Here is a 25,781-nt window from a genome sequence, read left to right on the forward strand (position 1 = left end):
CAGCTGTTTGTTGTTCTTGCTAATGCTAGCTTCAAAGTAACAGAAGAAAATGATACATCATGTAGGCAAGAAAATAAGTAATTTGGTTTAACAAAGACATCCAGTATTGTGGTAAAGTAAATGATATATCTTTTCTTGACTGAAGTCTAGTCATGCCATATATAAATCATTGTTTCCAAAATCCCTTAGCTTAGTTCCAATTTTAACCCACTGAGTCAGATTTCCCACTGCCTTCTCTGATGTGGCTGACTTACACATTGGTTTTCAAACTCAGGAGCATCCTGTTCTGCCCGTGCTGCAATACCTGCATGAGATGCAAATCTACTGACCCAAAGTGTTTCTTTTTTCTTTTTTTTTTTTCTTTTTTTTCTTTTTTTTTTAAAAAAAAGTTTTAAAGTTTTATACCAGTGGCTAATTCTCCTCAAGAAGATATGCCAGCACGTGCCTAATTTAAGTAAAACAAATCATTCACGTGGATACTGTAGGTGTTTCTTTATCTCCCTTAATTAATAGGTTCCTTAGAAAAGAAGCAGTTAGCAGGTTTGTAGTAAACCAATGGCTAGTAATGCTGTGGGGGAAGCAATGATTCCTTTGTATAGCATGAGGAAAAATTGTTTTACTGCAGGATTTAAGGTGGTAGTTTGCAGACAATAACTTTAAAATGAAAATCTGTGGGCAATGTGCTACCTAGAGTCAAAAATCACATGCTGATTAAAAACTCATAAAGACATGACATTGAAAAGTCCGTGACCAAAGAAGAGTGAGCACGAATACAGAGAACGTATGTGTCTGCACCTACTTTACCCGGAGTGAAGGGTAGGTCTGGAATAAAACAGACACATCTCCCCAGAATGAAGCTTCAGGCTGCCTACATTCACTGGAATTACGACTCCATTTCCCAATGCAATGTGGTGCAATGCCACTGCCACCAGTGATGCCATGAATGGGGTGACCCATGTGGATGCACATATGCAGCATCAGCCAGTTAGAAGCTCTGAAGGACTCTCCTACCCATGGGAAACAAAAATCCAGCAAAACTTTCTGCAGAAACAGGAGGTTACAAGCAGAAAGTCAGGACAAACTGTACTCTCTTTTTAGCAGCTTGGCCTCACCTCCAGAAACCTGCAAGATGGGGTTACGTGAAGAGACTGGAAGTCCTGAGGCCCAGGTGTTCTCAGTGTTTTGAGCTCTGCCCTGTAAGGTTACCAGTGCCAGAGCAGTCCTGATGGTGCAGGTGCTTTGGAGAGAGGATGCCCTCCATTCCCCAGCTGCCAGGCCAATGGCCTGGTCAGGGTATCAGGCTCACCAGGGGGGCAGACGTCTCCCACCAGCTTCTACCATCCACAGACAGCCTTGCCCTGTCATCATCACCCTCAGGTTTCTTGTTTTATTCAGCAATTATTTGCTCTTGGGTGAGGTCCTGCAATGCCAGCACTGATATTTCACAAATTATTTTTTTCTATTTTGGCAGGAAATTCTAGTACCTCATTCTGATTTCTTTGAGAAAAAAAAAAAAAAAATCCCCCTCATTCTGTGGGTTTATTTATAATGCATTTGGCCTGAAAATGAGCTGGAGCTCCTTGTGCCACTGAAGTTACTTGCAATACTTTGAGTTTGCTTGCCTGGGGTCCTTCCAGTTACATGGATGCTGAAACAGCAGAGGTAAGCTAGGACTGATGAAATTTCTTTGCCATTTTTACTAGGATCCCTTCTAACACTTGTGCATCACCAGGTCACCTCTGAGGTACAACACTTGCTTCTATGGGGAGGCTCTGGTCAGAAAAGGGCAGGGAGCAGGTGGTCAGGCAAACAAGGGTTGGGCTGCCAGACCTGCTGAGGCTATTTTGAGGGACTGTGGACCAAGCCAGTGCCACGCAACACACCCATGAAACCTGGAATGACAGGATTCAAGCTGGCTTGGTAAAAACTGCCTTTGTGGGCGGCCAGTTAGCCCAAAACCACTCAACACACACATACACACCGTCACAATTTTTTGGGGTGTGCTAAGGAAGGATGTGTAGCAGGCCCGTGAACATATAAGTATAAATGTGTGCAGTGTTGTCAGAAGAAGCTTTAAGTGCTGTGTTTATCCTGTTTTTCTTGCTTCCAAAACCAGAACTTTAACAGACTAATTTTGCTAATAAATTTTTAAAGAAATTGGATATGCTGGAAAACTACTTTTGACAGGTTAATCTTAAAAGAATTATTTTCTGTTCTTTGAACAGCTGTGGGAACATAAAATAGGAAAAGTTAGTCACATCACCAGTTGTTTTATAAATCATTTTCTGTCTCATCATTTCTTTGGTAATATTTTGAAAATTATCAACTGGTTATTAAAGTGATCTGAAACATCCCTGTTACCTATGTGAAGATGCTCATAGCATTCTGCAGCTTCACTGACAATATTTTAACATCTTTAAAAATAAGCATAAGCATTTTTCAGAGGTGAAATTGCCCTTATCTGCACTTGAAATGCCTAAAAAATGACTGCAGCATGTTGTGGTAAGCAATTATGTCCCAGTTTACATTGCTGTCTATCTTTCAGTATCTCATGAATACTTGAGGAAGAGAAACAGAGAAATGCCATAAATTTCTATTTTAATTTCATGGGTCTGCAGATCTGGGAGTACCCTGAAGCTCTGAAGAACTATTGATACCAGCAACCTATGTTTAAACTTTGCTATCATGTGCCCCTAGTTGCTCAGAAATTCAAGGTAACTCTTAGCATCCTCTCCCATCGTATGCTACTTTTTGAAATGAGTTTTCTGAAGGATATGGTTTCTGTAATGGTTTGCTGTCTAGCCTGGTCCTGCTTGAGTAATTCTATCTTGAGGAGAACAAGCAGGCTTCACTGTCAATTGATTTGGATCAGCATGGAAAGCTATATATAACACCATCTTGATGCATTAGCACAATTATTTTTTTATTTAATAAACACAGTGTCTTCCTGAGGAAAACAAATACCTCTATAAGTCTCTTCTGGTACTGACTACAAATAAACTCTGGTGTCCCTTATTACTGTCACACAACATGTATCCTCTCCATCTATCTACAAAAAAAAAAAAAAGAAAAAAAAAGAAAAAAAAAAGAAAAATAAGCAAAATGGATTTTTTTTCCTCAGGCATAAGAAAGAGCACTTCCACGGTTTATTATATTAGGAATGTAATTTTCAAAAAGCTCTTGTTTTAGAGATACTCAATCTTAAGATCTTAAATTCTGATTTATGATGTGTTGTACAAGCATGCTTGAACAGCTACAAAGGAATCATCAGACAGACCCATTATTTCCTTGGCTGTAAGTAGGTAAATGATTCGTTATAGCTGGCATGAAAGACTGCCATCCAGCAATGAAGCTAACTGCTTCAGTGAGGAGCTTTATCGTTACTGGTCTTGAAAGCAGGAGCTGAAACCCTGCTTTCAGTGAAACCTGGGGATAGGTAAGCCAAGCGGCAAACATCCCATCACCTGTGGTATCGCAGTGGTTTTCTAAAGTCGTGCTCTTAGTCCATTGGGCTGGCAATGTGATGCACAGAGTATGCTGCTGTGGTGCCCTCTAACAGGATCGTCAGAGTATTATTAGCATCAGATGGAGTGTCACTCACATTGTAAATGGTGTTGTTGAGAGAGCTTCTCTGCAGTCCTCAGGTGTCTGGTGAATGAACTCAGTCCATTAGGTGAGGAAGCAGCCTGAAAGAAAATCATATCCTAAGTTATCTGAAAAGTCAGAGAAATGGTGGTAATGAAAGTGGTGTCAATAAAAGTCCTCGGTTTCAAGATGGCTTCCTCTGTGTGGGTTTTAAAGTCAGTATGATGTCTAGTGTTAACAATGGGGATGAGCCTTTAGTCTTGCCCAGGGCTCCAGCGGGTACTGAGCATAGCTGAGCTCAGCCCGTGCTCCTCCGGGCAGCATGCTCAGGGAGGGCTTTTTTCCAACCCCTCCCACCCCAGGGGAACAGTGGTGTCCTTGGTCTAGACAAATATGTCTAAAATGGACGTAGGACTACACTTGAAGACCATTCTAAAATAGGAAGCACAGCTCCCACCCGTGCCAGCTCAGCAAAGCAGACACCCGTGCCCCCACACCAGCAGTAGGTGCAGCACGGCGGTGGGAGCCCCAGTCCACTCCTCTGGGGGGGCGTACAAAACAGGAGTCTGGAGGAGACCCCTGCACAGCAAATGTTTCTGGAGAGTAGCACTGGAGTAATTTGTAGTGTAGATGTGCCTAAAGGTCCTCCGTGCTGTGTCCTCTGTCCTCTCTGTGTCCTCTGTCCTCCCTCATTCAGCGTACCAGCAAGTTCATAATCCTCCTGTGCACGGGCTAATACTGGCTATGGCAAACGAGGTCAGAATCGTGTATTTCTTATGGAGGCATGCACCTGCGGCTGGGTTTGATCCTAGCAGGATGATGTCAGTTTATTAAGGCTTTTCTTCACTTTTATGCATGGTGGAAAATACAGTTGACCTTGTGGGAGCCACTGAGGAGTCTTACTACATCTTGCAGCTTTCAGGAACATTTAAATATGGAAAAGCCAAGACAGAGACAGTTTCATTGCAAGGTTGGCTATATTTAATCCTAAAGCCTCAGGAAAATATCAAAGATGGCACTGACGTAGGGAATTCTACTTTTCTTAAAAACTGTTTGTGGCCTACGCAGACACATTGTTTTCTTCTGGAACCCAGGATACTGTCGAAAATGTCATTTTAGAAAAAGATTGCAGAAAGCTTGTCATTTTAGAAAAAGCGTTTGTATAGACTCACGAGCCTGCGCATATAATCTTCTTGGCTTAATATAGTAATGAAAGAAATATTTCCAAGGCTTTGCTGGAGGAACAGATTGGAGATCATGATAAAGAATGAGCATATAGTGCCATTTTTAGCTTGCCTGAGTTAAATTTCTCATGTCTGATTTGCAGTTAAAACTGGATATAGTAGGCTTAGGTTGCCTTCGTCAGCTGATGAAGAACTTGTATCAGGACAGTGGCTGTTCATTTAGCCTGGCTGTGTTCTGCGATCCAGTTCTCTGCAGCTGTCTCCTGAGCTTGTTGATGTGTTTAAAGAATACACATTTGGTACTTCACGCGTGTGGAGGTGGCATGTCTTCACACTTCCTGCTGAGACTTAGCACTATACTTTACAGAGTTGTAGAAACAAAATCCCCTAACATAAACAATCAAAATTATTCTAGGAAAGCGATGACTTTTCAAATGAGGGTCGTCAAGTTCAGACTCACAAAAAGGTCTATGGCCAGTTCTGCAGTAGCTCAAAACTAAGATCCAAAGCACAAGAGGCAGATCCTGTTCTGCCTTAAGCTAGTTTGTTAGGGTAAATACTTACATTTTTTGAAATACAAAATAGGTATCAAAACCGAACATCTTTGATAATAATGGATACAAAAATCCCATGTTACATTTAACTGAAAGGTTTACATATGGGTGTGGAAGACGGTATAGACACTCAGACACCAGGACACGTCTGCACACTTTATCATGAGCAGTAATAGCCTAATGGATGTTTAACTTGAAGGACAGACCAACACCGTGTATATTTATGTATCACCTGTCTGTTAAATGAATGAACACTGTAGAACAGGAACCACCTAACTGGGGCTATTGGAAAAGTAATAATGAAAGAAACAGTAAAGGAAAGTGTAAACATTTCTCAGACAGGAAATGTCAATAAGTAAATGAATGAATGACTGAATAAATAAGCAGCAGACTGGAAAGATGAGTGAGGATATATGGCATGTCAGCAATATGCAACAGGAGGGTAATGCAAGGGAAGCAAGTAGACAATAGAGGCGGATGGAGGACAGGTGTGTGAGTGTAAAGCATGGAGGGGGATGTGACTGTGGCAGCAGCTCCTCCCTTCCGATGAGAGGATTCTCGGGAGGGAGCACTGGGCTGGGGGGCTGTCACATTCAGAGACAGGGAGCTATCTATCCCTGTGCTTGCCTCAGGTCAGGTACCAAACTCCACAATGTGAACTGTTTGTTCTGAAAGATGATGCTGCAGGTAGAGGGAAAAAAAAATATTGAATTTGCTATAATGAAAAAAGGCAATTCAGGAATCATGAGCTGAAATTACTTAAATTTGTTGTAAATTACTTAAATTCATTGTATTAGTAAAGCTGCAACAATGTTGCAACAGTCTTGTGTCTGGAAAGAAAAACAGCTCTGAATAGAGGCTGTCTTTGAAACGGGTGTAGCTGCTCTGAACTGAGTAGGATTCAGCATCTGATGAGAAATGTTGAAAGGATAAATTGTAGGGGTGAGTTTCATTTTTTTTGAGATGTGAAAGGAAAAAAAAACAAAAACAAAAACAAAAAACACCTCCTTCTTTAAGCAGGGATTAGATCTCTTCCATTTAGTACTAAACTTCAGTTTCCCAAAGTTAAATCAGTTTTCAAAAATACATCAGCATACATACATTCATCTTGTTCCAGAAAGTAGTTGCGGAACTGGTAGATTTATGCTTTCAAATGGTAGAAAATAATGTAATGTTTACTGGTGGAAGGGGAGGATAAAATAGAGATGTTTTATTAAAAGGTTCATAAAGCTATATCACTTAAGAATTCCATGTTTTAGATATATTTTTTCCCCTAAAACTCTATTACCATCGTATTGCTTAAATTGCTTTATTGTTGATCTATTACACTGAAAACTAATTTTCTCATTTGAGGTAAAAGCTACAGTTATTTTCTCTATAAACATCCTCAGCTAAAGGCAGTCTGGAAGTTTTTAGGGCTTCTGAATGCAAGACAGCCAGAAATTATATTTTATTTCCATCTGAAACAGATTTAAAATGCTGTCATATAAATTTATATTATAGATTAAATATAATTTTTTATCTGGAGACAAAACCACACATGATAACATAGCAAAAGCCTTTGTGCTATAGCTTGTTCATAACTGGCCTTCCTGCTGTCTTTTTTGTTTGGTTATTGTCATGTAGACACATGAGCACAATTCCTGAAAAAGAGATACATTAATCTAGCATCAATTTCTTTTTCTACAGGAAAAGCATGAGATAAAGGAGTGCTCAGTCTGTTGCAGGTCTTTCATCTTCTTTTCATACAATTGCTTGTCCATAGGGAGAGCAGTTTTTAGCAGTAGTGATTCAATATTTTTTTGTAACCCAACTATAACTTCCTTCAGCAGAGCACTCAGAATTTATCTATATAGCCAAACATTGCAGACCATGAAAAGATACAATGAAGGGAACATTTGTGCCTGTTCACACTAGACAATATCCATCCTGTCCTTATGTGCATGTCTATTGATGGCTCTCAGATGCAGAGACTGGGAGCCACTCAGTTGACCTTGTGTGTTAGCATCCTTGTTCCTGTATTTCTATGGAATTCATGCTCAGGACAAAATTGCACAACTACACTGTGGCTAAAGATACACACTTAGCATTTGCCACTGGGGATCAAAGATGAGCCAGAAGAATGGAGCACAAAAAGTTAATAATACCTTGCCTTGCCTTAGAAACATTGCCTGTCTGTTACAAAAATAACGGCTGATGGGCAGACAGTGCTTTTCAGAGGCCCAAGTGCTTATAAAACATGAAGTCCCGAATAATCTGGCAAGATACTATTAAAAGATGTGGTGTTATGACTCTAAACCTACTAACCAGGGATGTTTCTCTGGGCATGAATATTATGTCACAGGAAAGAACTGAAGCATCTGCCAGGCATTGGAAATGATTTAAGTCTTGTATATCATGGGAAGAAATACTCTAAGCATGGAAAAATTCTTCAGCAAGATTCAGTTTGCTGGGGAATCTAGTTAAAAATTCTTCCAATAGAAGTGAAAGCTCATAAGAAAAGCCACACGAGATAAATTGCTATTATATTAGAAAAACAACATCATCAATATGTGTGATTGCTGGAGTGCTAATTGTTGAAAAATTAAACACTAACATACTACAGATGTTGGAAGAAACAAAAAGAAATTCAGCATAATTTTAATCTAATGTAGGCAGACATGAATCCTATTCTCCCACAGCTTAAGATAACATTGGCATTATATATATATATATATATATATTTACCAATAGTTCCTGTAGTTACCATGTTCATTATAAATGTTCTGGAGCTTCAGTGCAGAATGCATGAAATTGGCTGGTGGCCCTTCCTCAGTGCTGCTGCTGGTGTGGGGCATTTCCACAATGCAGGCCAACATGGAGACTTCTGCTAAGCAAACAAGTCATTATTTTTATTGTTAAATCTGGTTTTTGAGCATATCTGGGGTTCACACTGTGCCAATGAAGTCTTTTGTAAGACTTTCAAAAAGCTTTGTCTATTCAGTAGTGCTGAAGCTATTGTTTAATACAAGTCCCCAAGTAAGTACAATCAATAAGCCACAAAAATTCCCTTTTAGTAGAGCTGAGATCAGTATTTGCACTCAAGTGTTGAATCTAGTCTTCCAGCTATCTAGAAGGTAACAACATATTTTTGCAGCTAAAACTCCCTGAGAAAATTATCTTTGACTAATGTGATGAAACTGTCTGCCCAGGGGAGGAAGCAAAAGTGCAGGAGACCAAACTGCCCTGGGAAATAAATTTGGATTTATTTTACAGTATTTCAAAGTGACCCCAGTCGTCTCTATGCTCAAGCGTTTTTTAATTAGCTTAGGTGTCCTGATACACAGACGTAAATCTTTATGAAAGGTGCTAGAGTAGTTTCTTCCATACAGACCAGGGGACCTGGGATGGGAGAGTCTCAGTGACTCGACTATCTTTATTTACTTAAAGCAGCCTAATTTTACAACTCTTAGGCCATACAAAAGCTCTTAATGAGTGTATAGATTCACGTGGTCTTATTACACAAAGATAAATCGCTTTGCTTCTATCCTAAATTGTCTGTTCTGCAGTGCACTACCTGTAAATAAACAATAAGTATAAGAGAAGTAGCAGAATTGTGTTTCTGCAAGAGAAATCGATCTGTTAAGATTTAAGTTCTTTGCCAGAGGCTTTAGTAGGTCTTTCAGTTGAAGGTAAGATTAACTTCTTCCCTAAAGCTCCAAGACCTTGGCTTGTACTTTTTTTAAAGATGCATAAAGGATAGATATCCTTGCCTTTCAGCTCCTAGATCAGATCATGTTCATTTAGCTTGATGATATCATGGCCATAAATTTCAAAGCTAAAAATAGGCTTGACTTTTTCTTTCTCTCTTAATTCTCTGAAATAGATAATGATTCAGTGCTACCTCGTGGCCTTTCAAGTCTAGGTCACTGCACGTTAAGTGAACATATTGATTTGGAGACTCTTACAGTTTGAGTTTAAAAAAAAAGATTTTTATATCTTTTATTTAAAGCCACAGGTGAATTTATTCCTTTACTGCGTAGCATAAATGTGCCAACTGTGGGGCATAAAACCCTGATTCTTTTTTTTTCACTTCAAATAATTCCATCCCAAATCTTTAATTTTTACAGAATTGCTTCATAATATGTAAAGCCATTAAAGCACTAGAGCTTGCATTCACGTGTACTATTAAGGAAAAGTGACATTAGATTTGTGCCACCACAAGAAAGAACAAAGAATGACCATCAGCTCTTGCCTATGTGACTGTAATATTAATTGCTACAAACTGACTGTATCAGCATCTTGGTTTAAAATTAATGTATGAAAGGCTATTTTGAAAGAACAAACCACATCAGAAGATTTCTTTTTAGATGTTTAAGATGGAGTCCAATAGCAGAGCATTCAGACTTGAAAGACCAAGCAAAACACATGAAGTCATCAAGAGATTGAAGTTTGTGGAAGATGTCCCTCATGTCAAGATTTCCTTGCCAATTTCTCTAGTACATGGAGTAATTCCCAAGACATCCTGTCAGCCTTAGGTAATGGCTATTGTACACCACTGTCATTCCTGTGATCCAGAAGATACTTCTAGGAAGCTAAGAAATTCAAACTCTAACAATATTTTGTTTTTCCTGTATGTGCAATAAGGAAAAACTTGGTTTTGGTCAAAGGCTTAGCATAAACTCTGCGCTAGATTAAACAGGAGCTGAGGGTCACACGCAGAAGTTCTGTATTATCAGAAAGAATCATGCAATGATTTTGCTTCTTGGCAGTGAAAAGTGTATTAGAAGAGCAGTGTAAGCATAATATACCTATTGACTGTTTTGACTGTGGCCTAAGTCAACAAGGAGAGGAGTGTGCTGACTGTTTTATGTGTGCTCAGTCTTTTTAGTGATTCTGCTCATGCAAAAGTGAAGAGTTTGGACCTTATTTTTAAATAACTTCAGCATTCACATCACAGTGTCTAATATAGGCTGTGTGTAATGTCCAAAATCGCACAACTCTCAATTACAGTAAGGGTTGCCTATTATTTTCCTACATTTCTTGGGCTTTGTATTGCCCCACTGTTAATAGGGGAGTGACTCTGTTCCTATGGCTACAAGGTGTTTATGAAGGCATTTTAACTCCTTTTAGAGCATTGAACACTATTTGTAAATACTGTGAGAAGACCAAAAGGAAATTGTTCATCTGAAAGTCAGACACTGAGTATGAAGAAAACTCTGACATGAAGCTGAGCACTGAGTAAAGCAGAGGCCTGGGGTATAGAGAGGAACTTGGGGGGAAGGAGAATAGAATGAGGCTGTCACAGAGAGTATGGTCATGAAAGAACTGCATTGAACCCAGTGCATGTATTTTATCTTACCTTACTTCTGTGATAGGATTTTGCATTTAAAAATATCTCATTCCCCTTCTCGTGAGCATAAACCAAGATAGAATAAAAACAAGAAAACATAAAGACTAGTTTCTATCACACACGATGCTTGGTATTTTCAGGCTATGCCACCAGCAAGTGTTAGATTGGAACAAACAGCTTGAACAGATGATTTGTGTGCCATTTGTTACATGTAGCAAATATATGAGCAGTTAGTGATGGACTTTTCAGGGAGCTGACAGTCATTTCCAGCAGGCAGTACTGATAATCTCCATAATTAAACCAGTCACCATGATGTGACACACACAATTTTTATAATAATTTTGTCTCTTCTACTTTCTGTATCACCCATGTCCTTTGCTTTTAAATTATTGATGAACATCTTAGTATTACTCTTGATGAGCAGTAGTGTACAGCACATGAATGCTTCTTTTCTTTTTGGTAGTTTATGAATCAATTTCCAAGCTATAACTAAAGCAAAAAGAGTGCCTGGGCATTCTGGGGCAGTTCACTAATAAGCACAATTCAGAGAAATTGGTGAAGTCTTGCAAGCATTGGTATTATTTAATTCAATATCAGTTGATATTGTAAATGCAGGCCTGCTAAAACCGTTGTATTGTCTGTCTCTTAGCAAAACTTGACAAGTACCTCTTTCTGAATACATGTTAATCTCAGTGGATTACTAACATTTTGAGTATGGTAGAAACCACCTCAAAACAAGTCTAAGCAACTCAGAAATGAGCCGTCTCAACAACATCTGCAGGGTAGATCAGTAACCTTCCAATTTCAAGTGCAAAAGAGTCTTCTTTACCAGATCACAAGATCATGAGCCCACATTGCAAAACTGTCCTCAGAAAATAAATAAATAAATAAAAAGCTCACTAAATGCTAAATTCATAAACAAAACTAAAAAATAAGCACAGAAGCCCAACTCTGTTACCTTCCTTGGTTGGACCTGGGGTCTATATACATCCATTTGATATTCACCCTAAAATTAAATACCAGCTCCTTCGGTGTATTGTTTACAGATTAGCATATTGCAGTTGTGGGAAAACAGTCACTACAACATTTGCACAGAATGAAAATAGCTCATTTGCTTAAAAGTTGCATTTATCTTAGGTGCCTGCCTTGTGTGTCTCCACCTTCTAGCTGCCAGAAGATTGTAGTCAATGATGTAACTGCTACAGTATGGAAAAATACAGTTAGAAGAGGCATTTCTGACAAGCTGGATATAGCTCTGCCCCATTTACTGAGGAATGCAGCCAAGCAAAGGAACAAAGAAACAAAACAAAACAAAAAAATGCTTGAAGCATCCTGTGCATCTTTTCAAAGCTCAGCGTATCATACGTCAGCATGATTTTCCCTGCAGTGAGTGACAAGCCTAATTCTTTACTTGATACAAAGGAATATAGGAGGCAGACAAATAGTTCATTCTGATACTCAGCTCTCCATTGCTGCAAGAACACAGGGTGCTGTCAAAGGCCACTTTCACTTTGAAAAAGTCCAATAGACAAAGTCTAAAGCAAACTATTATTGAAAGATTTCTATTTGGAGAAATCCACGAACAAGATAAAAAAAAAAAAGATGGCAACTCCTTCATCATGCATCCTGTCTCTTTCCTCTGTATTACTCCTTTTCCCTTATCTCTCCCTAAGCAGCCACCCATCCCTGTACCACTTAATCTTTTTTTTGTTTTGCTTTGTTTGTTTGTTTGTTATTTTTTCCAGGCACAGAGATCTGTGATGGAGGTTACTCCCAGCAAAACTTAACTTGTGGCTCAAGGCATGACCAGTGGTATCTCACATATCTTAATTAAGAATTAACACTGCCCAGGCAACTAGCATTTTTTCAATCCAGGCATAAACTATTGAAAACTTTATTTTTCCTGACTTTTAATCTTAATTACAGGTTACTGTGCTTGGTAGTTTCTCTTGTAGCAAAATCAAATGGAAAATCCCTGCACAGAAGATGTCCTGTTCAGATCATATTCACTTTTGTTTGTCACTTTACATATTCATTTTTATCCCTTGATTCATTTTCCCTGAGCCATGAATTTCTGGAATGTACATGTAAATGTAATCTCTTAAATTTTACAGTTGGATAAAGTGAGAGATAGTCACCTCCTACTCAGAGCACAGCTAACGACCCTGTGGGAGGAGGATCGGGAGAAGTTTAAGGAATTTCCCAAAGCCATGGTGTCTGTAGGATATCAGGGCAGAACTTTTGCTTAAGGGGTAATTAAAGCAGATGAAATGGCCTCCAGCCATGCAGACTACTTCACCATCAGAGGAGCATGGAATATAAAGGGGAAGATACCCAAAGCATTTCTGTGACTCCTACAAGCAATTAGGTGAGTGGGTATTGCAGGAGCACCCCTTTCTCACACCAAAATCCTCTATTCAAGAGGAATTGGTGGTGAAGTGATGCACTGCTGCTATAATGAACAGCCATTTTTATTGCAGAAAGAGGATGGAGAAAGAGGCAGGATGTCTCACTGATGTCCTTTGTGCTGCAGGCGTGGCACCAAAGGCCAGTAAGATGCAATTAAAAAAAAAAAAAAAAAGTGAGCTGATCTCAGACCTCTGCATTTCTGGAATCAAAGGCACCTCATTATGAACCAGGATGCCACTTCTGATCTGCAAATTATTACAGAGGATGAGTGTAGCGTGCTTCCATCAGGGTAGGATGATTCCAGGATTAGTTTAATTATGAGTCCTTTCAAGCCTTGATCTTGGTAAACCATAGTGCTTTGTTGCTGGCACTCTTCAAACCAACAGGTTTACTTGTTAGGTGACCCATCCTCAAACTGAAAAGGAAAATTGGACTAAATTTACATGTGGGAGAGTTTAAGGTCCAGCTTCTGAAAGGAGATTGGTGCCTTTTAATTCTCTTGACTGTCATAGGAACACAATACTTTTCAGCATTTCTTGTGGCTTGGCCCTGCATAGTCAAGTATTTAGATAGAAATATGTTATATTTACAAAACTCCTGTTACCTTCTGCTGAAATAAGCACTACAGGCAGTCAAGCATTGTTTTAAAAATATAATATAAAATTATTTTTTATCTGACATGAATACAGACTTATATTACTCATTCTTCTGTGCTTGGTGCTTTTCCTCCTTCTTTTGTCACTGACAATACACTCTACTGTTCTGGAAGCTGATTATAAGATGATTATACAAATGACCCTTTTTCTCTATAAACTTTCCTACTGAATTACTTGTAAAATACCGTGCATTATGACATTTGCGCAGTAATAGAGAAATGAAATAAATTCCTTCCCTGCTTCAAACAAAAATTTCTAATAATACATCAAAGTCATCATTTTTAAAACAAAACTTTACTAATGTAGGAAAGCAATATTAAAATGGAATGAAGCCTGGCTACAAAAGCTACACTCAGCCACAGAGTGGTTGTAGCACATCATAACCTTCTGCCCTGCCAGTTTGCCCTTTAAAATTTTTGGATTACCAGTTTGGCATTACCTGATTTAGGAAAAACAAGCAAAGCAAAGCAAAGCAAAACAACAACAAGAAGAAACCAGCTGGGCAGGCGAGAAGCAGGTTGTGTGCGAAGTCTGTGTGGTATTACCAAAATAAACATGCCTGACTGACTGCTGCAAGGTTTCTGCCAGAAAACAAGAATAGGACTCCACTGGAGGCAAAGGGGACTGGGGAGGGGGGGAAGTAACAACAGTTTTGCAGGCAAGCCAAGAAGGAACAGCACACGGTGTCACCAGGGCAGGACTATTCCGAGTGATTGACTGGTTCAGTAAGACCATTACTCACTCTTTGGCCAAGAGAGCAAAGAGAGACAACTTGTACAGCATCTTCAACCACAGGGACGCAGAGACTTTGCTTGACACAGGCAGCTTCTCCTCGTTCCAGCAAGTGACTCAACAAGATCTCCATCCGCTTAGAAACATCTCTAGCTTTAATCTGGAGCTCCAGGTGGTCAATCAGTGTCAAGGACCAGCAGACTTCCTTTGAGGGTGAGAGTACAAATCATTCTTTTTGCCTGTGTAAATCAATCACAGATCCCAAACTGACTGTTGCATTTCTCCTCTTGTATTTTCCCTGACCTATTTTGCCTAACTGTATATGTGACTCAGACTTCCAGCTTTGCCACCTGAGGTTTTTCCAGAGCTCTGCTGATTTGCTTGTTTGTCTAGATGAGACATCAAAGTGTGAAACAGGTAAAATTACAGCAGTCAATGTCAAAAATGGGGAAGCAAACTGTGCAAAAGCTTTGGGCACTGAGAAGGAAGTGCTATCTGAGGGCACCTTCATCCACCACCTATTTTGGCCGTGTGGCTTGCTGTTTGATGCCTTTGACAAAAGGGGGGTTGTATGCTGTGAGTTAATTGCTTGCAGGTAACATTTCCATTCCTCCTTAGCCTATGAACAACTCAAGTTACCAGTCAAGGCAAAGAGTATGGCACAGGAAGGAGTGTGGCATACTACAGCGTTTTGACACAGATTGCTTCCTCACAGTGCAAGGGATGTCTGGAACACCCTTCCTGGACCCACCTCTCCATCCAAGTAACATGTCCATGGATTTGCAGGAACTGTCAGCCAAGAAGACATGGCACTGTGCAATGAAAGCAAATCCAAACCCTGTAGATTGTCAAAACAGGCTTCCCAGATAAAAGAATAAAGAAAGAATTTAGTACAGAAAGAGGCTGATACGAACTATAAGACAGCAGAGAGCAGTGTGAAAATATGTACTTTTCTTACAAACTCAGTGAACATATGTACTGGTAGGCAAAAACCTCGTAGCTAGCAGCAACATTTGATGGATGGTACAGACAACATACTTAACACATCTCTGTACATAATCCAGAAGCCAGTGTCACAGAATCAAAGAATGGCACTAGAGTCATAGCACTAAAGCTATGGGTATTTTGGCAAGGAAAACCCAATCCAGAAACATAAGGATTACAGACTGTTAAAGAGGATTTAGTGATCTTTCTGCAAGTAGCCTTTACTGAAGCTTGCTTCTGGGTCTTGCTTGATTAACAGGTACAGCTTGGGAAGATCCACTCAGTGAGATTTAATCCCAGCAAGATTCATGGCTGCTAGTGGCACAGCAGTGGGAAGTTACAGGTGCTAAGGACTTTGTGAGATCCAACAAGTCAACAAGTCCCAGGAAATGGCAAGGTATGTTTTAATCATTAGATATTAGCTAAGGTCCTCAAAGGACAGACACATTTCCTTCAGCACTGACACACTCTTTAAGTGCCTGTAGCATGGGCTAGATAAGCAAAGAGGGGAAGCATATGGCAGCCCTGGCTGGGCAAAACTCAGTAAGGCACTTCTGAGTTGTCTTTTAATTAAAGATATGAAGCATGCTAACAGAAAGAGTCTCCTGGGCACAGGAAAGCAGCACTAATTCACTGAAAGCCTAGCAGAATTTAAAAAATAAAAAATGTACTGAAACAAATGCCATCCTAAGCTTCCAAGTGTTAAATAGGCTGATAGACTGGGTACTTTCCCTCCCCTTGAAGCCCGTCTGTTTCGCTCCACTTGGCCTTCGTTGTCTGTATTAGCTCAGGAGCCAGCAGAGCCCTCCGCCAGGCTCTATGTGTAATTCCAACTACAAGTAGGAAAAAATAAAGAGTTCAGAGAGTTATTTCAAAAGATGATTTTTTTTTTTTTTCATGGCAACAGGTAAAAAAATGTACTCTACTGTCTAATTATGCAGCAGAATGGGTAAATAAAGAACAGTGCAATACAGATGTGACATTGGCAGTCATGTTACACTTGTGTATGTAAATTCTGATTCTGTGAATGCAGAAAGAAAATAAAAGCAAATGTAAAAAAAAAGAAAAAAGAAAAAGAAAAAAGAAAGGTAGATACACAAAATCGAGTGCAGATTACATGAAAGAGATGCTAACAAGGAAAGAACCTATTTTGACAGTTTTGCCTTAGCTAAGTTTTATATTTCAAGTAGGGTTTGGAAATTTGTGGGCAGACATTTCCACATGAACATGGGTTCAGGGTCGGAGGGGTATGGTCAGAGTGCCAGTCCTCTCATTATTATAGTTGAGGCTATAAAATAGCTCAAACTATAAATGACATTTGGATATGATTGTAACACCTTGTCTCAACTTCAGTAAGATAAAATGCATATTTGTTGGCTGTTTTTCCTGGCATTCCTGGCATTCCTGGCATTTCCTGGGTTGTTTTTCCTGGCATTCTGACCATGGAAGCCCCAGATCTCTCTTGTTTTTCTGATATTTTCTGATCCCACAACTGCCAATTGGCCTAACTAACACAAAGTTGACATGAGCTGCCCATAACTATCACTTCTATATGCTAACCTAATAATTGTAGTCTTAGAATTATCAAGTCCTCCTATTATATTTACAAGCTTCTGTCTCTTGAACAATGTACAACACCCAGGCATCATGAACAGCCAGGATAAAAGACAGGGCCACCCTGAGGAAGGTTCCTTTGCCTCAGGCTTCCTGACCCAGCAAGACATGTCCCTCAACTCTGCCTGGGAGTGAGCTTGCGTGCATGGTAGGAGGAAGGGAAAAAAGTAATGCCATGGTTTGGCTGTGCAGGCTGGGTACACCATGTTCACCCTACTTCTACCTGCAGTGAGAAGATGGGAGAATGGATGAGATTTGGAGCAAGACAAGAGTGTGGGGGAGAACAAGTAGCACTTCCACATCTCTCACTTTCCTCTCTTCCTCTCCTCACTCTTGGCTCCCATTTATTCCCACTTTCTCACTGTCATTACTACCTGGTCCACCTGCTGAGTAGGCAGCAGCAGGAATTACAGACTTTTCAACATGTATACCTCCTCTTGATACCCACCTCATGGGTGCAAAGTGTACACCTTCTTGCTCTACCCTGGCTATGGCCCTACTTGTTGGCCCGGGGGAAAGCAGCAGGCTTTCAGTGTGCAGGAGACAAATACTCAAGAGGGATCTGGCCCACAGTATAGGAAACATGTTGGATTCTCCTTGCTGGCAGCCTAAGCTGTCCCATGGGTAAGCTCTGTCTGAATCAAGTTCAGGAAGTATTCAAAAAACTGTCAACCTGCCATTGAGACAGCATGATGTATGTCCCTGGAGTCAGGCTTTAGCAGACAAGCAGAATCAGCCTGAAAGTAGAAACCACCATCCCAGAGCAATAGCCCGCAGTTATTAGGATTTCACTAAGAATGAAGTTGGCAGGGACAGAGAGGCATATTGCTAAAAACGTCTTGGCAGTTAGCAGGAGAAAAGGCAAAAACCTGCCTGACTCAGCTCTCTTTGGCCATATTAAGGTAGCAGGAGGCCCTAAAGCAGGCATTTGCTGAAATCACCCTCTGTGGGTCTTCCTTTGGTATGTAGTAAATTCCTGTCAGTGGATTGTGCACTGAATCCTGCTCAGTCCTGGAAAAAAAATGATGAAGGAGAAAGAACCATTCTTCCCATCAAGGAAATTTTTGTCTTAAAGCAAATCCATACATACTAAGAGTGCAACAACTAGCAGGTGCAGCATGCTGAGCCTATCTTAATCCATCTGCAAGGCCCCTCGTCCCTCAGTAGAGTGAGCTGCATCTCACAGTTTACTAGTCAGTGACCTTTCTAAGGAAGCATCCAACTCCTGCATCCAGGTCATTGATAACGATGTGAACAGAACCAATGCTAGAACAGAGCCCTGGGGAACACTGCTAGTGACTGGCCACCAGCCAGATGTATGCCCATACGAGCCCATGTTACCTGCCATTAAATAATTACAGGGAGTCACTGTCTTGCTTTAGTAAAATTTTATCAATGTAACATAGTAAAATCCTTATATAAAATTGCATTTTATAAACAAGTTCTTGGACAAAGGTTGGTCAAAAAAAATAGGTATGATCAAAGTCTTAATTTTTCAGTCTAGAGCCAAAACCAGTTTGTGTGTCAATGACTTTATGTAAGTTTGGGATTGTTGTATGTTTCCTTTTGCAGCTATGAGAGGCAGCATAATTAAGTCCATCTACCTATTTATTTTGGTAATTATCTGTACTATGTTTATAACATTTTCATCATAGCTGTTGTGACACCACAGATGGCAAAGCTCTGCATATTGGCTGTGGAATCAGACTGAGAAAACCTCAGGACTTTAACTGATGTTTTTAAAATCCCTTGTACTGCAGACACCTATTACCTCATATACGCATTGCTACTGATCGTCACACGTGGACAATTTTATATTGCAATAACATGTAGCAAGGCTGTAGTATATCAATTCAATTTTTCTCAGAGCTCAAAAATTCTGAACAGTCTTCTTCAAAAAGTCCTATTGCACCTGTAATAGCTTCAAGTCTTAGCTATAATATGCTGAGCTCAAACTGAAATGAGGAAACAGTAACCCTGTGAAAAGAAGGGCTGCAATTCTCTGCCTATTATTAGTACCTCAACACCTCATTGTAATGTCCAGAGTCTTCAAACATAAGACAAATGAACATGATTCTGCAAAACAAGCAGGAGGAAAAAATAATCTTTTTTATTTTTTATTTTTAAACCTGTGTCTTTTGTTGATTAAAGGACATGCGCATAATTGATAGGGGAATTAATTTGAATGGGCAGGAAAAGCAGAAGTTTAAAGTACCATATTGCTATAGTTGAAAGCCTGGTGTCCAAGGGCCATTGTTCCTTGTAAAGGTAGAGGCTGATGGCTCCTAGCACGGACCATGAGATACCATGGGAAAAATTGAAAGTTATCATGCAGACAACTAGCTGCAAATTCCAATCTGTAGGTCAGGACTGAGGCACAATGTGTACGAGAGTGCAAAAGACATTTAAATTGGTATTGCATCTCATTTGTAGATAAAAATCTTCACTTGCCAGTGACATTTCTCTTGCTGAAAGCCATTTTGTACTTTGAGAGTTCATGATTTTTTAAAAAGATGTAAATGTCTGAGGCTGCTGAAAGGCAGCGGTACACTAAGTTACACTGTATGACAGGCAGACCAAACCATTCTAAGAAAACCCACTGGTCTGAGAGGTGAGGAGAGAATAAATGGAAGAGAAACAAAGCAATAGAGTGAACACATTTATGAGCATTGTTTTTAAAATGTAAAGCTAAAATAATATTTCATAATAATTTATTGCACACACTAAGTATGCATTCACCACACTAAGTATAAGAAACAGAGGCAAGTCATATATAAGGACTGTGCTTATTTTATAGGAGGAAGAAAATCAGGTAAAGAAGATAGAACCACAGGTAAAGAATGCCAGGTAATAAGTGATGGAAAACTGAGGAGTAAAAAGTTTCATAAACATCCTGCAGTGGAAAATGAACATTTAAGACCACAGGGGCTACTTAATGTGTTGGGACTGCCCAAAGCCTTGTTATGCTGTTTAAATTCACAGTGACCAAAAACACAGCTGAATATCAAGTAATCCTTGTTCTCATGGGAAACCCAGTGTGTTATTTCATTAAATCACTCAGCCATTTTTAACTGCTTGAAAGATTTTCTGGTTTTCCATGTCTATCTGATAAAACGTATTTTTTCTCCTTATCGCCCTTGCTCATTCTCTTAGACCAACAGTAGTAACACTCTTGTTTTAAAACATATAGTACTGGAAGCACCTGAAATAATCAGAGTGAGAAACGTGAGAACACTAAAAACTGGGAGAAAAAATGTAATTTCACTCCATGACAATTTATGGGAAAAGAAAATCATTGGGTGATGTTAAACTTTATTTCCCTGAAAATCACAAGATTTATTGCAGAAAGATGAAAGTTGTTCCAAAGAATGGTCACTGTTACTGGAGAGCAACATGTAACTGTCATATCGCAGATCGCTGCAGATCTCCTGCATCTGGCCACTTCCAAGCCCCGTGCTGGGGCAAGGTGGAGGAATCTACTGTACTCCTGAGAGCAGAAAGCTGGGTGGATGTGCAGGACTTGAAGATCTTTTGGTAGTTTTGCCTGTCTCTTGAAAGAATAAAAGCCTTTTATTTTTATATATATTTTACTTATGTTATATATTTATATATTTTATTTATATATATTTATTGTATTGCATAGAATTTTAATACTATTATGTTGTTATTTTTATGTTTTGTGTTTAAAGAGCTTTGTGCCATCTCCTGATGTATTTCAAATCCATTTTCTCCTTTGCTTGCACAGGTTCCAGCTCCAACACTGAAAATGCTGTAAAGAAGCACTAAGGGAAGGGAATCATGGTTGTTGTTCCCTACTTGGTTCTTATAACCTAGATCTTAATACATTTTCTTGTTTGTTTTTCACCAGTGTCTCTGGAAATAAGTTACAGGGGGAAAAATCCCCTGAATCTCAATCTATTTACAGACCCAACTGGGTCTGTAAATGTAATGCTGCAAATATAATGCTGATGGTCACAAAATTACCACAGATATCTATGACCACAGAACACGTTTCAGAAAGTGAAGAGCTTCCCACGACTAGAAATTACCGGCATGCTTTTGTAATTTTTGACTTGAATTTTTGGCAAGAGTGACACTTGTAAGTTATTTATGAACTCAAACTTGATAGAATGCATGTGGCAGCTAACCGAGAAGGTATTGCAAGCTTCTAAACAACTGATTTCACTAAATGCAATTGAAGACGAAGAGACATCAGATTCATGCAATCATGTTTTCTTTATCTAACAATTCTTATTAATAAATCTCAGGGACCATTTTTAAATTTATTTGCTGGTGCTCCCTTCTTTTCTTTTTTTTTTTTTTTTTTCCCCATTATTTATTTCCATCACACATCTGCTTGTATCCAACTAGCAATTCCACTTCATTATGGTGCTATGCAAATTCTGCTCAGGGAATATGAGCTGGGCCTAGCAAATCCAACCAGTGAGGAATTCCTTCTGTCCAGTGAAAACTACGTGAAGACAGAATCTGACCTCTAAAAGCACTAGCTCCAAAAATTTCTTAATATAAAATGCAACCTTTAACATGGTTGGACACACTGGGTGAGTAATTTTTATGTTACCTACATTTATTTGCTTGGTGTGACAAGTAGATTAGATACCAACTCTGTCTCCAAATTATTCTTGCAAAAGTAGAGCAGCATATCTTGACCCATATTGTGAATTAAACTCTTGAAAGACCTATATAGCAATTAGGAGATAGAAAAATAAAGACATATCAGAGATTTACTATAAATGAAAATTGTTACTTCAAAGATTATTCTACAGATTGAAAGTAACTAAGAGGACTTGAGCTGTTCTTTTCTGTAAAATATTAGAAATAATTACTTTCCCTACCCATACAGTTGATATTTCTTTTGTTAGCTGATGACCAGTCTGTATTGTTGTTGATATATTGTATCCCTTAGAAGTTCTTTAACCTACATCCCAGCAATAATTAAACTGGTGTTACTCTGAACAATGCAATGTAAAATAAAGTTTATAGTTAAAGAATCTGAACACATTTTGGCTGTCAAACTGTCATCATGCATTAATACCTGGTTTGAACCTGAACGAGCAGGACAGTCCTTTTACCATGACAAATAAATAAATAATAAATAAATAAATGATACAGTTTTGTTGGGTGTAAGACAGTTTTTCATTGATGCGAGATAGCATTTGTCAATGTTATGCTAAAACAAAGTAGGGTGGCTATTTTGTTCCTAAAAACCTTTGATCTCTTGCTTCACTGATCATGACAGGTAGCTTGAACTCCTGAGATATGTGGGCATGCACAGAATAGCATCTCTGCAGGGAAAGTCTCCATAGCTATGCTGCAAAGCACAGTTTACATTTTCTGTAATTGCATGATTCTTCCTGCTCTTCTTGCCCATGATGTCACAGGCATGAAAGGACAATAGCCTACCAGATTCCTGCAACGTGTCTCCTGTGAGGAGGCAGGCACCCCCCGACTGCCAGTCTGGGATTCCCAGGACTGAAATCTTTCAGCAGCATTTGAGCTGACACAGTGCAATGCACATGGCAGATTTTACCCAGTTTTGTAATCTCTGTACTGTTTAAATGACTTACGATAATGTTAGCTCTTGTGCTAGTACTGCTGTTTCTCTGTGCGAACATTTAGGGAATACTGTAAATCCTTCAGTAATTTTATGGGCTAGACTATATAATGCACTTATTTTGTGCTTCAGCTCACAGTATCATATGATTATATCAGAATCCAGATATGGTAAGCTCCTTGCCTTTACAAATAGCTTTAAAGGAAGAAGAAACTCTTTAAAATATGAAATTGATGCAATATGATATGCCTGGGAGTGTGAAATGTGCCCTAAAGAGTGTGAACTCCAGAATACATTTTCATTTGGTATTTATCCCTGAAGCCAGGATCCCAGAGAAGCTAGTGATGACCGGGCATGCAAAAACAATGAAAATTCAGGAACAGATAACTGTGGCAAGCCCTGCCACCAAGTCAATGTGCCCTGCAAATTAAAATAGCTATTACAGGTTCTCCTGCTGTTCTTGCCTCTTCTCTTAAATTAAAAAGTTCCTGTTTTCCATTGCTAGTTCCACTGAGTGTGTAGGACTATGACAAAAGGCTACTGAGTATGCAGCAATGGAAGGCTTGTTAGCAATACCTATGAGCTCTGAATTCTCTTTTTCTAGCCATCCTGGGCTGTAAATGCTGTCTAATAAGGAGATGCAAAAAGTCAACCTAATGCAGCATAGTGTTGAAAGTTCATGAATGTTGCACAGCTTGGTAAACTACTATTTTTCTGTGTAAGGAGCCCTGGAAGTACACAAGGGGATAAGGGAAAGAGCTGAATCTGTCAGGAAGCTGTGATTAACAATTATGTAGTTAGAACCAGAAGCAGAAAATAGCTGTAACTCTGCAGAAAACTGGAATTAATAAATCCTATTGATTCCTTTGAGCCATAATGTTATCAGCCTGCTTTACTCTCAGTTTATAGAATTGGCTCATTTCCATCTTTTAAACTCATTTATGTGCTGTAACTGGAGGCATCATCTGGCCTTTTGATATTTGTTACTATTTTCATCTGTTATCATTTAAGTGGTTTTGCCATTAATGAAGGCTTTTAGATTTCTTTCCTCTTTGGGCAAAGCTGTTTTAATTGCTTGGCTGCTAATGAGCTAACAGTAGTTGGTCTGAACATTTGTGCTCTGACAGTGTATTCTCAAGGGACTAAAAATATGCCCATTACTGATTTACTAGAAGTAACCATGACATTTAACTGACTGAGCTCTTTATCTCATGCTGAACTTAATGTGACCTCTGGTGTCCTATTGGCTAGCGGAATAAAGAAAATCTCAACAGGGAATGAAAAGAAACGAAAATTGAAAAAAAAGTAGTCATGATAAAGCATCTCGACTTACAAATAGGAACAGAATAAAATGTATATGTTTGTGCATTTCTATTTATTTTTGCTTCTTTCTCATTAGCCCTATTTTTATGGCTACTATTTCTGAAGAAAAGAAGCTGGAAGAAGAGAAAGATGGACAGAACTTCCTTTTAAGTAATGAAGGAAATACATTGACAAAGAGTAAATGTAGAAAGAAGCGAAACAGCAACACGGGCCCTACCCTGATTCTCTGCTGCAGCTCTGACTGGAGCTGTTGAAGCTGCTCATCTCCTCCTCCCCCTCAACGTTATGGCCTCTCCAAGATCCGTGGGCATAACCAAGCATGCAGATTTGTGCTGTGTTAGCTGAGGTACCTGGCTTTACTGAATCAGTCAGTGTGTTGCCCTGCCAACAGCTGAGGTCAGAAATACTGCAGGGGCAGTAGCATCCACCCGAGGATGGATGATAGCTGCTGATAGCAATCCCAATAGCCCAGCTCAGCTGCCAGGAGAGCACTTCTGACCAGCTAATTTTGTGTAAATCCAATGACACCAGATTTTTTACTACTGTAAATTCAGAGGAGAATGTGACTCATAAAAACTGTAAAAAAGGGAGAAACAGTGCATCAGTTTGGAAGAACAGGAAAAGAAGAGCACACTGGAGGTGTTCAAGAAAAAAAAAAAAAAAAAAAAATCTTTAAACCAAAAGAGGGTAGGTTTAGATTAGATATTTGGAAGAAAGTCATTACTATGAGGGTAGTGAGGCACAGGAACAGAGAAGCTGTGGATGCCCCATCCCTGGAGGTGTTCAAGGGTGGGTTGGGTGAGGTTTGAGCAACTTGTTCTGGTGGGAGATGTCCCTGCCCATGGCGGGGGGGCTGAAACTAGATGATCTTTAAGGTCCCTTCCAACCCAAACCATTCTGTGATTCCATTTTATGAAAAGCTAGGAGAAAAAAATGAAATGAGGGAAACACTGGCTGTTGCTCTGCACAAACCATCTGTACCTGTTTATCAGTGGAGCAACGAAGATCTACAGCAATACATATTTTAAGAACACTTGTAAGATGAAGTGAATGCAAAATGCAGCTGTTTGGTTATGCATGAAGACCTGTTCCAGAAGAGTTTTTGACAGTGATCTGTGCTGCACAGACTGCTAGTGACTCTCCAGATGTTATTTAGTTGCAGGTTGTTGGGATTTTTTTGTTTGTTTGTTTGTTCTACATTTAAATCTTAAGAAACACCTTACTCCTTTAGCCAGATCAATACTCCATCCTAAACCGTAGCTTCGTTCAGCTGGGGTGGTTCCTCCTTGTTCTATCACTATTTGCCCTTGTAAAATGTAGTTCTCCATCTTTTGTTTTCCAGACCCTGATAAATACTGAAAGGCTGCAATAAGGTCGCAGCCTTTCCACTCCCCTTCCACTCCTCTGGTGATGCAGCCCAGGACGCAGCTGGCCTTTGGGGCTGCAAGCACACACTGCTGGCTCGTGTCGAGCTTTTTGTCCACCAGCACCCCCAAGTCCTTCTCTGCAGGAAGTAAAAATACTTGATTTTTCAAGGCTAATTGTTTTAGTCCTACCCAAAATAAAAGTTTGTGGTTTCATCGTGATCAGAATAGAAAGTAAATAATGATTGTTAGGTCAAACTGAACAGCTTTGAAATTCAATATTATTATTTCATTAGATTTTCATATAATTTCACACCATCTTAAATAGTTAACTTGATTTTGAAATATGACTTTATTTTAATATGAAAAAAGGTACATGTCTTTATGAAATATTACATTAAAGCAATCAGTTTCACACATCAGGGGATTTTTCTATATTTGAGGCTGAAACTTACTGATTAAATTCATG

The 25,781-nt window shown here is 39.3% G+C and overlaps 1 protein-coding gene and 2 long non-coding RNA genes across 3 annotated transcripts in view; 2 read left to right on the forward strand and 1 right to left on the reverse strand.

Moving 5' to 3' along the window:
• LOC118163980 overlaps positions 1 to 20,623 on the forward strand; it is a 57,730-nt gene extending 37,107 nt beyond the window's left edge. Inside the window, exons 4-6 of the long non-coding RNA XR_004749278.1 lie at positions 9,673 to 9,840; positions 15,696 to 15,833; positions 19,848 to 20,623. This is a non-coding gene — a long non-coding RNA (uncharacterized LOC118163980). The remainder of the gene's footprint in view (positions 1 to 9,672; positions 9,841 to 15,695; positions 15,834 to 19,847) is intronic.
• LOC118163982 lies at positions 2,933 to 24,582 on the reverse strand. The gene is made up of 3 exons (XR_004749281.1): positions 24,166 to 24,582; positions 3,602 to 3,686; positions 2,933 to 3,049 (listed from the first exon to the last, which is right to left on the reverse strand). It is a non-coding gene; the product is annotated as an uncharacterized LOC118163982 (long non-coding RNA).
• The window catches only part of MSH6 (mutS homolog 6), a 28,567-nt gene continuing 23,596 nt past the window's right edge, over positions 20,811 to 25,781 (forward strand). The window contains exons 1-2 of the mRNA XM_035321168.1: positions 20,811 to 20,821; positions 21,068 to 21,070. Coding sequence (XP_035177059.1) covers position 21,070 — 1 coding nt within the window. The 5' untranslated portion in view covers positions 20,811 to 20,821; positions 21,068 to 21,069. The remainder of the gene's footprint in view (positions 20,822 to 21,067; positions 21,071 to 25,781) is intronic.

This window comes from Oxyura jamaicensis, chromosome 3 (assembly GCF_011077185.1).
Source record: "Oxyura jamaicensis isolate SHBP4307 breed ruddy duck chromosome 3, BPBGC_Ojam_1.0, whole genome shotgun sequence".
In the NCBI taxonomy this organism is placed as follows: domain Eukaryota; kingdom Metazoa; phylum Chordata; class Aves; order Anseriformes; family Anatidae; genus Oxyura; species Oxyura jamaicensis.